The following is a 14,532-nucleotide window of genomic DNA, read 5'->3' as shown; positions in this document are numbered from 1 at the left end:
CATTTCCCCCGTAAGTAAATAGATAATACCACCGGGCACAGTATGTGTTATATACACATGACAGCCTGGTATAAAGTTTTATGAAAAACCACTATATCAGGCCATGTATATGAATGTGACACCCCCATTTCGAATCGCAGTTGGATAAAATGAAATAATAATAATAATAATAATAATAATAATAATAATAATAATAATAATAATAATAATAATAATAATAATAATAATCGTATGGCCTCAGCTACCGTGTGCAGACGTTTCAATTTGACGCCATCTGGCTGTCTGCTCGTCAATTTCGACGTTCCGTTTTACTCTAGGCCCACTAGATGGCAGACCGAGTAAACGGAAACTCTCCTGGGCGTCTATGGCTGAGATTTAATGAATTTTGTCGGGTAAACACCACATGCGTCACCAGAGATCTTTTACATGCCGACATCGTACGACATGGAGTGTCGAATGGACTTTTTTCCGCCCTTCAAAAATCCGACTACCTCTGCCGGGTACCGCTATCTTGGGATTCGGAGGCCGACACTCTACCACTGATCCACAGAGGCAGCTAAATGAATTTAAAATATCTGATATGACTTCTCATTAGGCTAAAATTTCTATAAAAAGAATTTAAAAAAAGGGAATGCCCTGGAAAAGTGGTTTATCATATTGGGAGTGGCAGTCAATTTGTTAAGGTTTCTTCAATTCAATCTTATTCTTATCGACTTCAATATGATCTGAATCAAATTAGTGAAGCAATTAGAGCTACATTATAGTTCTTACAAGTTTACTTTATTTCAGGTAAATCGAAGTAAATTTAGCATTTAACCTATAAACTAGCAAATTGTATTCCTGTAATTTAAGTATTTACTAAGTCTCTTACAACATCCAGTAGCCGGATAAAGAAACCCGCAAGTACACACATAGAATAACTTCCATGAGCCCCAAACTGGGTCAGTCGTAAAGTAAATCACCAAGAAATCAGTTGCGAAATAAAACGCTATTAGATGTAATCTGTGAATCATACGAAACATAATTTCGAACGAAACAAAATATCATTGAATTCTAGATTGTCTACATAATAATATGACTTACAACGTTTATAAAAACACGGAAATGAAGAAACTTTGCAGAACCTGTGAGCTTCGTATAAGACGTAACAACTTCACCATGAATATGTTATTAAACAGTTCAACCATCACGTCACTTGAAAATTTCAGGACAATAATGGAAATAACTCGGCACGTATTATTATTATTATTATTATTATTATTATTATTATTATTATTATTATTATTATTATTATTATTCGGGGTTATCTGTGGAACGCAAGAGGTGAAAGAAAGTGCCGGGGTGAATGGGTCTAACTACCAAATCAAAGTGAATATAAAACTTTAACAAGGTTATATTTTTCTGAATTTTAACCAGCAAGAATAGCAAAACTTTAACAACATATCACTAGGTGATACAACAACGGTATGGCAATTTAGAACCAATACTTATAAGGATCCAGGATTACAACCTTTAAACACTCTTGGGGCTGCGAGCCCTAATATTACGATTCAGAGCTCCTAGTTCGATTTTAACCAAGCAACAATTTGTTCAAAAGGGCAGAAAACCCCTAATACATGGAGCACTTATTATTATTATTATTATTATTATTATTATTATTATTATTATTATTATTATTATTATTATTATTATTATTATTATTATTATTATTATTATTATTATTATTCGGGGTTATCTGTGGAACGCAAGAGGTGAAAGAAAGTGCCGGGGTGAATGGGTCTAACTACCAAATCAAAGGCCTCCCAGAGGCACTTTTACCACACAAGAAAAGAGCTGACACGCTCTCAGTTTTTCAAGCCCCTTCAAGGCAATAGCAGACTTTACAATTGCTTGCCATCAAGGCACAACTTACAAAAATGAAACGGGGGCACCTCGTACCCAACCTACTGGGCCTTAGTCGAAAGAGAGCAGGTTAAGTAAATGGCCCAAAAAACCAAAAGGAATGGAGGCGAGTATTTGCACTCCTACACATGCATTCTTAAAACCTAAAAGGCACTAGGCCGATGACACAGGGGCTATTCCCAACCTATGGAGGTGACCCGTATAAGAAGGAAATTTAAACATTACGGAAGAGAAAAATTCAGTTACCAAAACGTAGTCACCTCAAACCAAAATGAAGGGGAGCTCGAGAGGGTAAATCACTCTCTATCCCCGAATTACAGTTACAAATTTAATTAAGTTTGTACATAAGCCGGCAGGAAATTACATATTTAGGAAATTAGGTTACATTGTATAGGTTTCGGACCTTTCCCGCGGGTTAAACTGCTGAGCTAGCAAGAAATAAAGATGTTAAAAGGCCATTACCTTACAGAAGACCAGCTTCCTGATGAAAGAAGCGCTTCCCGCCTCCTGCTTTACGTCCACACACTTAGTTAGATGTTAATCGAGTGGCCAAGAGATGTGAAAATCAGCAGTTTATAAACCCTCGGGGAAGGTTCGAGACCTTTCATGAATAATTAAGCCACACCCTCTCAATTTTATTGGATACCTTACAGTTACACACCAAATCGAAGAAGAAGCCGGTGATTGGCTGAAAATTAATTACAGAAATTCTGGGTTGGCTAAATTCGAAACTGGCGGAAAGAAAGGTAAATATTGCCAACCCACAAATGAATGAACGAAATTTAGTAAAGAACAAACTTATGAATACAAAATTTCTTCAAATAAGGTTCCTTCACTTCGCACCAAGGTGCATGATCATAGTTTTTCGGCAGTGACATCTATGAGAAAATGTCCAAACTTCTTGATAAATAGTAAACAAAACAAGTCGAAATTCACATCGTGACATCTTCAGAGGAAGGGTTTAAGTAGGTCCAGTTTAAGTTCAATGTTTCTCCAGTAGAGGAGTTCCAATTGGAGCAAGATTTAAACGTGCGGCGTAGAGGTGTACCTCCTGGTACAATTATTATTATTATTATTATTATTATTATTATTATTATTATTATTATTATTATTATTATTATTATTATCGTATGGCATTTCCAAATTTAGGCAGCAAAGTAATCTCATAGTGGGAATCATTGCAGTTAATGCGTTAAGTATAGAGAAAACGCATTTCAGTGACATATTGAAAGTGGTTACCGAAAAAAGGTTAATGTTTAACTCCGGCTAGTATTCTATTGCTTACTGCCTGGAGCAGACAGCGTATTTAAGGGCCGTGAGCTTGCTAAGACGAATGCTGCCCAGTCATACTGCATGCAGATATGGGTGCGTCAACTTCCTCAGCGTATTACTTGGCTTTTTGGACCAGGTTCAATACCTCCCATATCATTTGACCTCACGACACGGATTGAATCCTAAACACTCAGACCAGAATTAAAGATACGATCCATGGACGAACTTAGGATGGAAACCAGGACGTCTGAGACTAGTTTGCACTTTACAACATTTTACATCAATAAACCCAAACAATGCCTTTGCTGGCAGGACCTAGTGTTTACAGTGCACTATGTCTTCTGGTATGGGCTAGAGCAATTTTGTTACTATCATTGATCTGTCTCAGCTTTATCCTTGGCTTTGACAAAATGAAAGTGACTGAGGTATGAGCGATGCTAGTAATGCCATTCCTTCTGCAGCCAGTCCCTGCTATGAATTGTGTGAAAATATTGCTCATAGGGTCAGTTGGTGCATGCATTTCATTGGGCTTGGCAGACTGATATGTAATAGCAACTTCTGGCTCGGTGAGGAAAGCAACGGGAAACTACCTCACTCCTCATTTCCCTAGTACGCCTCTTCTATGACAGCTGATGGCGGAACTGTTGAGGATCCAACCAGCCTTCGGGCTGAGGACTAAACATGACAAACCCCAACAGAATGTTTCAGCATTAACTCTCTCATTACAAACTTAATGGATTTGAGATACTCGTTCACTGTGCTGCCGTGTTATAATAATAATAATAATAATAATAATAATAATAATAATAATAATAATAATAATTCTGTCATTAATGAATTGGGATGAGGCCAGGAAGATGAAGATGATTATTATTATTATTATTATTATTATTATTATTATTATTATTATTATTATTATTATTATTATTATTATTATTATTACGATCATCTAGTGTTTTAACGGCACACTACTCTTTCACATTTTCGGAGATGGAGCGTAAGAAAGGGCTAGGGCTGGGAAACTAGACCCATGGCCTTAACTAACGTACAGTTTTCATATTTACCTGTTATGAATATGGAGGAATAAAGGAAAAGTATGCTTTTGGCTAATTACGGCAGGTTTCGAACCCAGAGTGTCCTGAATACAAGCCTAGCAATCGTTTTACAATTTGCTTTACGTCGCACTGACACACGTAGGTCTTATGGCGACGATGGGATAGAAAGGAGGTAGGAGTGGGAAGGAAGTGGTCGTGACCTTAATTACGGTACAGCCGCACGTGCATGCAGCACTTGCCTGGTGTGAAAACGGGAGAACGCGGAAAACCATCTTAAGGGCTGCCGACAGTAGATTCACTCGGATTTCTTATATTATTATTATTATTATTATTATTATTATTATTATTATTATTATTATTATTATTATTATTATTATTATTATTATTATTATTATTATTATTATTATTATTGCCTTTCTCTCATAAAATAGTATTGTGTTTTTGCGCTTCCGGCGAAACACTATCGTGTATTGTTCATTCATTTTTACTACCTGCTTTACGTCACACCGACACAGATACTGTAGATCTTGTGGCGACGATTGGAGAGGAAAGGCCTAGGAGTGGGAAGGACCCGGCCGTGGCCTTAATTAAGGTACAGCCCCAGCATTTTCCTGATGTGAAAATGGGAAACTACGGAAAACCATCTTCAGGGCTGTCGACAGTGGGGTTCGAACCCACTATCTCCCGGATGCACGCTCTCAGCTGCGTGATCCTAACCGCATGGCTAACTCGCCCGGTGATAAATGTCGTGATCAAACGCATAGTGACTAACAACAACTTGCTTACAAAAACAGGGGAAGGTTGCCTACAGTAGTTGAACTTCAACTTAGTAATCACCACCATCAATATACCTATCAAAATGAACAGGAGAGTGCTTTCTTCTTCCTGGCTTTTCCCCAAGAACTTGGAGTCGGCACTACAAATGGATTAAGCCTGGTTTTACGGTAGGATGCCTTTCCTATTGCCAACTCTATGGGCAGGGACGTACTCACTATTGTGAGTTTGCTCAATAGCTTATAGTGCGATGTGTTGCATGTAAATGAAGACTGCTATTAAGGCGAATACGAATACACAGCCCCAGGGCTAGAGGGATTAACCACACGCGGTTAAAATCCCTGACCTGGCCAAGAACAGAAACTTGGGTCCTTGGAAGCGAAGGCCACTACGCTGACCACTCAGCCAAGGAACCGGGCAGGAACAACAGAGTGCCTTTGTCTTAATCAAATCAAATTCTAGCGAAAATGTGTTTGGATGAAAACGGGATGGGTATATTTATGATTCTTCAAAACAAACCAGGGAACATACTTTCCTTCGGAAAAGATAGTTGGAAACTTTTTTTTTTTTGCTACTTGCTTTACGTCGCACCGACACAGATAGGTCTTATGGCGACGATGGGACAGGAAAGGGCTAGGAGTGGGAAGGAAGCGGCCGTGGCCTTAATTAAGGTACAGCCCCAGCATTTGCCTGGTGTGAAAATGGGAAACCACGGAAAACCATTTTCAGGGCTGCCGACAGTGGGGTTCGAACCTACTATCTCCTGAATACTGGATACTGGCCGCACTTAACCGACTGCAGCTATCGAGCTCGGTATAGTTGGAAACTGAGACTGGCTGACGTTAAAGACAAATTTTCTTAGTTTCAGCTTACACTGGGTATTCTTTCAGATCTAAGGAATCTTCGTTAGCTTGCCATGAAAGTAAGTGCCGAGTCGTAGGAAATTTATCTTCGATCTTGAAAGTCAAATTCCTGTGATTCAGTTCATGGAAGACTTTAGATCTCACACCATAATGTTCACATTATTATTTAAGAAAAGACTAAGTAAAAAAAAAAAAATGAAATTGCGTATAGCTTTTAGTGCCGGGAGTGTCCGATGACATGTTCGGCTCGCCAGGTGCAGGTCTTTCGATTTGACACCCGTAGGCGACCTGCGCGTCGTGATGAGGATGAAATGATGATGAAGACAACACATACACCCTGCCCCCGTGCCAGCGAAATTAACCAATGTTGGTTAAAATTCCCGACCCTGCCTGGAATCGAACCCGGGGTCCCTGGGACCAAAGGCCAGCACGCTCATCATTTAGCCATGGAGCCGGACAAAAGACTAAGTAAACAATAGATAAGGAATCTGCCACCTGGGCGACTGGCCTAATGCAGATCAGTGATGATTGGTGTTTGACAAGATTTAATGCCATGTAAAACTGCATCCTTTTCTATACCATACCCCCTTCTTCAAATATTTTTCCTACCGAGCTCGATAGCTGCAGTCGCTTAATTGCGGCCAGTATCCAGTAATCGGGAGATAGTGGGTGAGCCCCACTGTCGGCAGCCCTGAAGATGGTTTTCCGTGGTTTCCCATTTTCACACCAGGCAAATGCCTGAGCTGTACCTTAATTAAGGCCACGGCCGCTTCCTTCCACTTCCTAGACCTTTCCTATTATATCGTCGCCATAAGACATACCTGTGTCGGAGTGACGTAAAGCAAATAGCAAATATTTTGCCGGGTTAAAGGTTTCTCAGTCAAAATATTGTTCCCCTGGACCCGGATCAATATTTATTTCCGAGTGCTGTCTTGTCGACAGGTTAAAACACAGTAGAGTGCCAATCAATCAATCAATCAATCAATCAATCAATCAATACTGATCTGCATTTAGGGCAGTCGCCCAGGTGGCGGATTCCCTATCTGTTGCTTTCCTAGCCTTTTCCGAAATGATTTCAAAGAAATTGGAAATTTATTGAACATCTCCCTTGGTAAGTTATTCCAACTCCCCTTCCTATAAATGATTATTTGCCCCAGTTTGTCCTCTTGAATTCCAACTTTATCTTCATATTGTGATCTTTCCTACTTTTATAAACGCCTTTCAAACTTATTCGTCTACTAATGTCATTCCACGCCATCTCTCCGCTGACAGCTCGGTTCTTCCCAACCCAAACATTGCAACATTTTTGTAACGCTACTCTTTTGTCGGAAATCACTCAGAACAAATTCAGCTGCTTTTCTTTGGATTTTTTCCAGTTCTTGAATCAGGTAATCCTGGTGAGGGTCCCATACACTGGAACCATACTCTAGTTGGGGTCTTACCAGAGACTTATATGCCCTCCCCTTTACATCCTTACTACAACCCCTAAACACCCTCATAACCATGTGCAGAGATCGGTACCCTTTATTTACAATCCCATTCATGTGATTACCCCAATGAAGATCTTTCCTTATATTAACACCTAGATACTTACAATGATCCCCAAAAGGAACTTTCACCCCATCAACGCAGTAATTAAAACTGAAAGGACTTTTCCTATTTGTGAAACTCACAACCTGACTTTTAACCCCGTTTATCAACATACCATTGCCTGCTGTCCATCTCACAACATTTTCGAGATCACGTTGCAGTTGCTCACAATCTTGTAACTTATTTATCACTCTATAGAGAATAACATCATCCACAAAAAGCCTTACCTCCGATTCCACTCCTTTACTCATATCATTTATATATATAAGAAAACATAAAGGTCCGATAACACTGCCCTGATGAACTCCCCTCTCAACTATCACAGGGTCAGACAAAACTTCACCTACTCTCTCTGAGATCTATTTTCTAGAAATATAGCAACCCATTCAGTCACTCTTTTGTCTAGTCCAATTGCACTCATTTTTGCCAGTAGTCTCCCATGATCCACCCTATCAAATGCTTTAGACAGGTCAATCGCGATACAGTCCATTTGACCTCCAGAATCCAAGATATCTGCTATATCTTGCTGGAATCCTACAAGTTGAGCTTCAGTGGAATAATCTTTCCTAAAACCGAATTGCCTTCTATCGAACCAGTTATTAATTTCACAAACATGTCTAATATAATCAGAAAGAATGCCTACCCAAAGCTTACATACAATGCATGTCAAACTTACTGGCGTGTAATTTTCAGCTTTATGTCTAACACCCTTTCCTTTATACACAGGGGCTACTATAGCAACTCTCCATTCATCTGGTATAGCTCCTCCGACCAAACAATAATCAGATAAGTACTTCAGATATGGTACTATATCCCAACCCATTGTCTTTAGTATATCCCCAGAAATCTGATCAATTCCAGCCGCTTTTCTACTTTTCAACTTTTGTATCTTATGGTAAATGTCATTGTTATCATATGTAAATTTTATTACTTCTTTGGCCTTAGTCTCCTCCTCTATCTCGACATTATTCTTGAAACCAACAATCTTTACATACTGCTGACTGAATACTTCTGCCTTTTGAATATCCTCGCATACACACTCCCCTTGTTCATTAATTATTCCTGGAATGTCCTTCTTGGAACCTGTTTCTGCCTTAAAATACCTATACATACCCTTCCATTTTTCACTAAAATGTGTATGACTGCCAATTATGCTTGCCATCATGTTATCCTTAGCTGCCTTCTTTGCTAGATTCAATTTTCTAGTAAGTTCCTTCAATTTCTCCTTACTTCCACAGCCATTTCTAACTCTATTTCTTTCCAACCTGCACCTCCTTCTTAGTTTATTTCTCTATTATAATAAGGTGGGTCTTTACCATTCGTTACCACCCTTAAAGGTACAAACCTGTTTTCGCATTCCTCAACAATTTCTTTAAACCCATCCCAGAGTCTGTTTATATTTTTATTTACCGTTTTCCACCGATCATAGTTACTTTTTAGAACCAATAATCCGAACCGTCGGAAATCCGAACCTGAACCTTCAATTTTCTTTTAATGTGGGCGTTGTTCACTCTCCACCCTCTCGGCTCGGGTCGCCTGAGCTGCACGACGGAGTGGGGATGGCTGTATGCTGGATCTGCATCGAATGATAACTTGAAAGAACCCGACCACCTTCCACCTCCCCAGTACCAAGACGAGACTGTCACAACACGTCACTCATAGTGAAGCACCTGTAGATAAAGGTGACGACGTAGCTGAAAACCAGGATGAAGACAGCTCGAGGACTACTCGCGCTCAAGCTTGCAGTGTTTTGCCGTACCTACGCCAAGATAGAAGGGGTTGCCTGGCCGAGGCGGTAAAGGAAGGACGTGGGTTCGAATCTCCGTCAGGAAGTCGTAAAAAATTTAAGAAACGAGATTTCCACTTCCAGAGGTGCACATGGCCCTGAGGTTCACTCAGCCTACACCAACAATGAGTACCAGGTCAATTCCTGGGGGCAAAGGCGGCCGGGTGTAGAGCTAACCACTCCACCTCATCAAGTGCCCAGGTTAAGGATAGTGGAAGCCTTTACCTTCCACCCCTCCAAGGGACTTCATGGCCTGTACGGAGATGACTTTGCTTTGCTTTTACAAGATAGAGACTTGGCTGCAAAAGAACGAAGCTCAGTAACAATCCAAAAAGAGGTTAGACTTTTTTTAAATATGTCTAGTGTTGTTTGTAGCACAGTATGTTCGAGTAGGTCTATTGAAATATTTAAAATTAATACAGTTTTCATTTGTCTAGCCCTTAGTCCAGTTTCTTAATATGGGGTCCGGGATGACGTGAGATGAATTTATACGGCTTGGTTTTACAGCCGGGTGCCCATCGTAAAGCCAACCTCAGTTGAGGAGATAATGAAGATGAATGAGACCGGATAAGGAGGGGGAAGGAATTGGCTGTGGTCTGGTGCGGCATTTGCTTGAAAGTGAAAAATGGTAAACCACAGAAAACCATTCTCAGAACAGCCAACGGTGGGATTCGAACCAATGCGTCTCCCAAATGCAAGTATTTTTTAATCTGCTTTACGTCGCACCGACGATGGCGACGATGGGATAGGAGAGGGCTAGGAGTGGGAAGGAAGCGGTCGTGGAATTAATTAAGGTACAACCCCAACATTTGCCTGGTGTGAAAATGGGAAACCACGGAAGACCATCCTCAGGGCTGCCGACAGTCGGGTTCGAACCCACTATCTCCCGGATGCAAACTCACAGCTGCACGCCCCTAACCGCTCGGCCACTCCGCTCGGCTTTTAAAGTTCATACAGTATGTAGTTAAAATTACTTTTTGTGCCATGTTTGCTCTATGTTCGAAAAACCGAATCGATATTACCGAACAGGGCTTGAACATCAGTTCGGATCATCGACGCTCTACTGTAGTTTGTACTCTCCCCCTACTAGCCAAGTCAGTTTCTAATAATTACTTTGTTAATGCTGTTGTGTTCATAATGAACATGTCATTTTGTTTTCCAGCCGGCCTTGCAAGCAGGAGGACAGCATGAGCGGAGGACCATCGTCTCCACGTAGTCTCTTGTCTGGATCTCCCCAGAGTACGCAGGGTCCCCCAACACCACCAACCACCCCCAACGGCAGCGACAAGCGTGGACATCAGCTCAACTCTGCAGGTAGGCATTCTCCAGTTTTCTATTTCTTTCTTCTTTTTCACTTTATTACATTTCAAATCAACTACAGTTTCTAAAAAGAAGGAATGTGTTGTGATCAGCGCAGTGGCTTTCCACTGGGATGACTGTGGCTTAAATCCTAGAAAATCCCGAGTTAGGAAAACTCACGTAGCAGCAGGAAGCATGTCAGGTCAAAATTCAAACTTAGTCTGGGTGGCTGCAATTACCCCAGAAATATTTCGGTTAATCTGGAGAAATATTTCTTAGTGATGCTGAGCACTAATCAATCTGTTTTAGTTGTCATTTCTTGTTCAGTTTTATCTTCCTATTTCGAGAGAAGGGGTCAGCAGGCAGCTATGAAAGTATCAGATGGACAGTAATATCTTCCAATTATGTAACCGACCAGTTACTTTCCTTTAGCTCAAATTTTAAACCATCTCAAAGTAACGCATTGATATATATATATATATATATTAAAAAGTAAAGGCCTGTGAGGTGTCTTATCACGGAGTCCTTACGAATTGTACAAGATTCAAGATGTGAATTTGATAATTTATTTGAAGGGAAAAATTAAAATAAAAGCACTGGCAATTTTATACCATCTGATACTTGACTTCGGGATCCACGGCTGGAGGTAAATACATTTCGATGGGATAGTTGTTGAGGAACGTTTCCGAGAAGATGCTGCTGCGTAGGCCAGTCAAGTGTTCTGAGTCGAACAGTTGTATATGGCTATCTTGGTGGTTACAGGTCCAGCGAATCAACAGACTCAGCCACTCCCACAACCACAGCAGCCCAGTATAGACTTCAGCAGGATTGATATGGGGGACCTGGCCTGCGGTGAGACCATGGTGATGCCCGAGGATAACTCGCTGGACGATCTGGACCAGTACCTGCCCTCCTCAGCGCTCTACTCCTACTCACACCCTGTGTGGCAACACAGCAAGTGTACTAGCTCGTCTCCTGAAGACAGCGAGACCAACAACAACCATAAACACACCCTGGAGGTGCCGTACGCCACCTATCAGCCAACCACTGCTGAGGGTCCTCTTCAGCCGCAGCCTTTCCTCAGGTTAGTACTCGTTTCCACATATGAAGGACGTCGAGGGTGTTAGCCATGATCATCTCCCAGAGGGAAGCTGTTTATATTTATTTTCCTTAATATGTTAACGCATCGTCCGTCTCCTTGGCTGAATTATACAAAAATTCCACTATCAGGTTCAACCATCCATTGTTCATTATTTTGCTATCCCTAAAATCTGCTGCCGTGGGCGGTGGTACGGCTCGCCTCAACGTTGAGCCGGCCTTCGTATGTTCTTAAAATACACTTCTGAGAAAAGAAATGTGGTCGCTTTTTTATATGTTCATACCTCCATGATACACACATATACTCAAATGAAAATAGACACGCATTGTAAACAGTCCTTCTCATTTCACAAATCAAGAACTGAAATTAAAAGCATTCTTTGAATGCTCAATAGAAGTCTTCATTGCACACGTCGTATCAATAAGAGGTTGTCCCAGGTGATATAGCTAAATGGCTACGTGCTAATTAAGCGTGTTAATAAGGAGTATTGCCAATTGTGTCACCTCTTCCACTGATAACAGCTTCCCAACGCCTTCTCTGCTTCTGACAAGACGCCGCACATTCAGTTGTGGCAAATGTCCCCATTCTTTCAGAAGGGCTTCTTGAAGGGCTTGTAGTACTTGGGAGAGGGTGGGGCTGGATTTCTCGCTCGAATGTGTTGTTCCAGTTGGTCCCAGACTTGATCGATCAAATGCAAGTTGGGACTTGGATGGCCACTCAATTAGTTGCACGTGGTGCTTCGCAGGAATCTCCGAATGATGTTGGTATCATGCAATCTAGTATTATCATGCATGCATGAAGAGTGTGTTTTATCCAAGTTGCCTTCGTCAGAAATCACATGTGACACTAAGATCTCGTCAGTGTACTGTCGAGCAGTTACGTATCCATAAGCAACGGTAGATTGTACAGCTGTCGAATGAATCTTTCCCCACGTCTTCCCCAGACTCGCAGACACATCTGAACGATATAAAGCGAAATAAGATTCATCCCAAAACAGTACAGGACGCCAGCATCTTAGCTGTCAGTGCAAATGATGGCCATCAAACTGCAATCTCCTGCCACGATGCCATCTACCCAGAGTAGGTACTTCAGTGGGTCGTCGGGATCTTAAATTGGCCTCTTGTGGCCTGTTTCTAACTGTTTGGGCACTAAATCGAACTCCAAATATCTGCTGTAAGTGCACCTGTAGTGCTCGTGCTGTAAATTAGCGATTTCAGACAGCTTGTAGACGTACAAAACGATCTGCTTTGGAGTTGCTTTTCTTTGGTGGTCCGCGCTAGGTCGCCTAGCAACACTTCCAGTCTCCTGGTAACGTTTTCACAGATACCAAATCGTATTTTGAGCAACTCCTGGTGTTGCGAGAGGCTTCATTGGTCGACAACTGCTTCCCCCGTTGCGTACCCCGATCAATGCGATTAGCCATGACTTGTAAACACTACACTTACACAGACCAACCTTTGCACACACTTTGAAATGAGGCACTCAAACCTTTCAACCGATACTGTCATCTCCCAAACATCCGGATGACAGTGGAGCCGTCTATTATGTAAAAAGGATGTGTTATTGGCTTAATAGCCCAATCCCCATGTAGTTAAGGACATTTAAAAATGTGATCAAATTTATTTTATGAGCAGGGTAAAATAAGAAATGCCGTTGCAGCAAAGATGTGGTAACCATGTCACCTTCATCATATATCACTTGGCCGTACCTTTAACCAACCAGAACTTAATAATAGGGTACATGAAGTACATCAAGTGAGAACCGAAAAAGTACAATTTATTTTCTTCTCTGTTTAGGTACCACGAGCTCCAGCCATCCGCCCAGATCAAGACGGAGAGAGAACTTTACCAGCAAACACCGTTGGCGTACCAGAGTGCTCAAGGCCTCAATTGTAACTATCCCAACAGTGGTACACACCAGTACCTACCGTCCTACCAGTACCTACAGCAGAGGGCGGCTGTTTTCAGCAGTGCGAGCGCAGTGGACAGCGCCTGGAATTACTGAACTCGTAAAGGATTGTTAGCCGCAAATATTAAGTAGAATTTATAAACACATCTTCCTTTTTCTTGTCGTAAGGGGACTGAAGTGTTCAGTTTATCACTTATGCTTATTTTTGTAATGAAGGGTTGACAGGAATTAGCGCCCTTCAGGGCTTTCATTTGGCACGTTCGTCGTCCGCAGTAACCTCTTTCTAGCTCAATGCAGCGAACGCCCACCGGGGTACAGACTTTCATAAGTGGCTCTACTAAAATCAGCAGGTGCTGGAAGTGGTAGGGTTTTCCTAAGGAAAGAATACATTTTAGGAGATATGTCCGAGATCGTCTGGAGAAACAGCAGCACAACATCCGGTCAGATTTTTAGCGCAAAAAATTTTGCGCTTTTGTCGGTGTCGATTACTTTAAAAAGATATAAAAATAATAATAAAAGGATTAAATACATTTCTTGAAATCAACATTAGTAGAATACATCTTTATAGCAATCAGACGAACAAACGTGTAAAAGAAACCTTTTATGTATAATGTGTTACTATCCGACTTTACTCAGTCCTTTCCAGAGGAACTTTGACATCCGAAGTATCAACTACCAATCTCGTATTATTGTGTTATTAATATTAGGTAACTATGTACATTGTGTTTATAATGTTTACAGCCTTTGCTACTTTATTCTAATAGAAAATGTTCTGTCCTAACTGTGTTTAAAATACAAAAATGCACAACCGGCTGAGGTTGATAAGGACAAGGTAGACAGGTATGGGCCAGCCATGCCATACTTTCTAGGCAAGTACAATCCGCAGAGCATCCGAGTAACTGGTCTCTTTATTATTCTTTCAAAAGGCTTCTCGAAGATCTAGGTTTCAAAATTCTAGCAGTGTCTACATCTGATGAAGAACGT

The 14,532-nt window shown here is 41.2% G+C and overlaps 1 protein-coding gene across 1 annotated transcript in view; it reads left to right on the top strand.

The window, feature by feature from the left end:
• The window catches only part of LOC136857649 (transcription factor SOX-9-like), a 202,900-nt gene extending 189,256 nt beyond the window's left edge, over positions 1–13,644 (top strand). The window contains exons 4-6 of the mRNA XM_067136473.2: positions 10,405–10,556; positions 11,304–11,625; positions 13,437–13,644. Coding sequence (XP_066992574.2) covers positions 10,405–10,556; positions 11,304–11,625; positions 13,437–13,644 — 682 coding nt within the window. The remainder of the gene's footprint in view (positions 1–10,404; positions 10,557–11,303; positions 11,626–13,436) is intronic.
• Positions 13,645–14,532: the final 888 nt, after the last annotated feature.

This window comes from Anabrus simplex, chromosome 1 (genome assembly GCF_040414725.1).
Source record: "Anabrus simplex isolate iqAnaSimp1 chromosome 1, ASM4041472v1, whole genome shotgun sequence".
Classification (NCBI taxonomy): Eukaryota; Metazoa; Arthropoda; class Insecta; order Orthoptera; family Tettigoniidae; genus Anabrus; species Anabrus simplex.
This window is presented reverse-complemented; position numbering and strand designations above follow the sequence as displayed.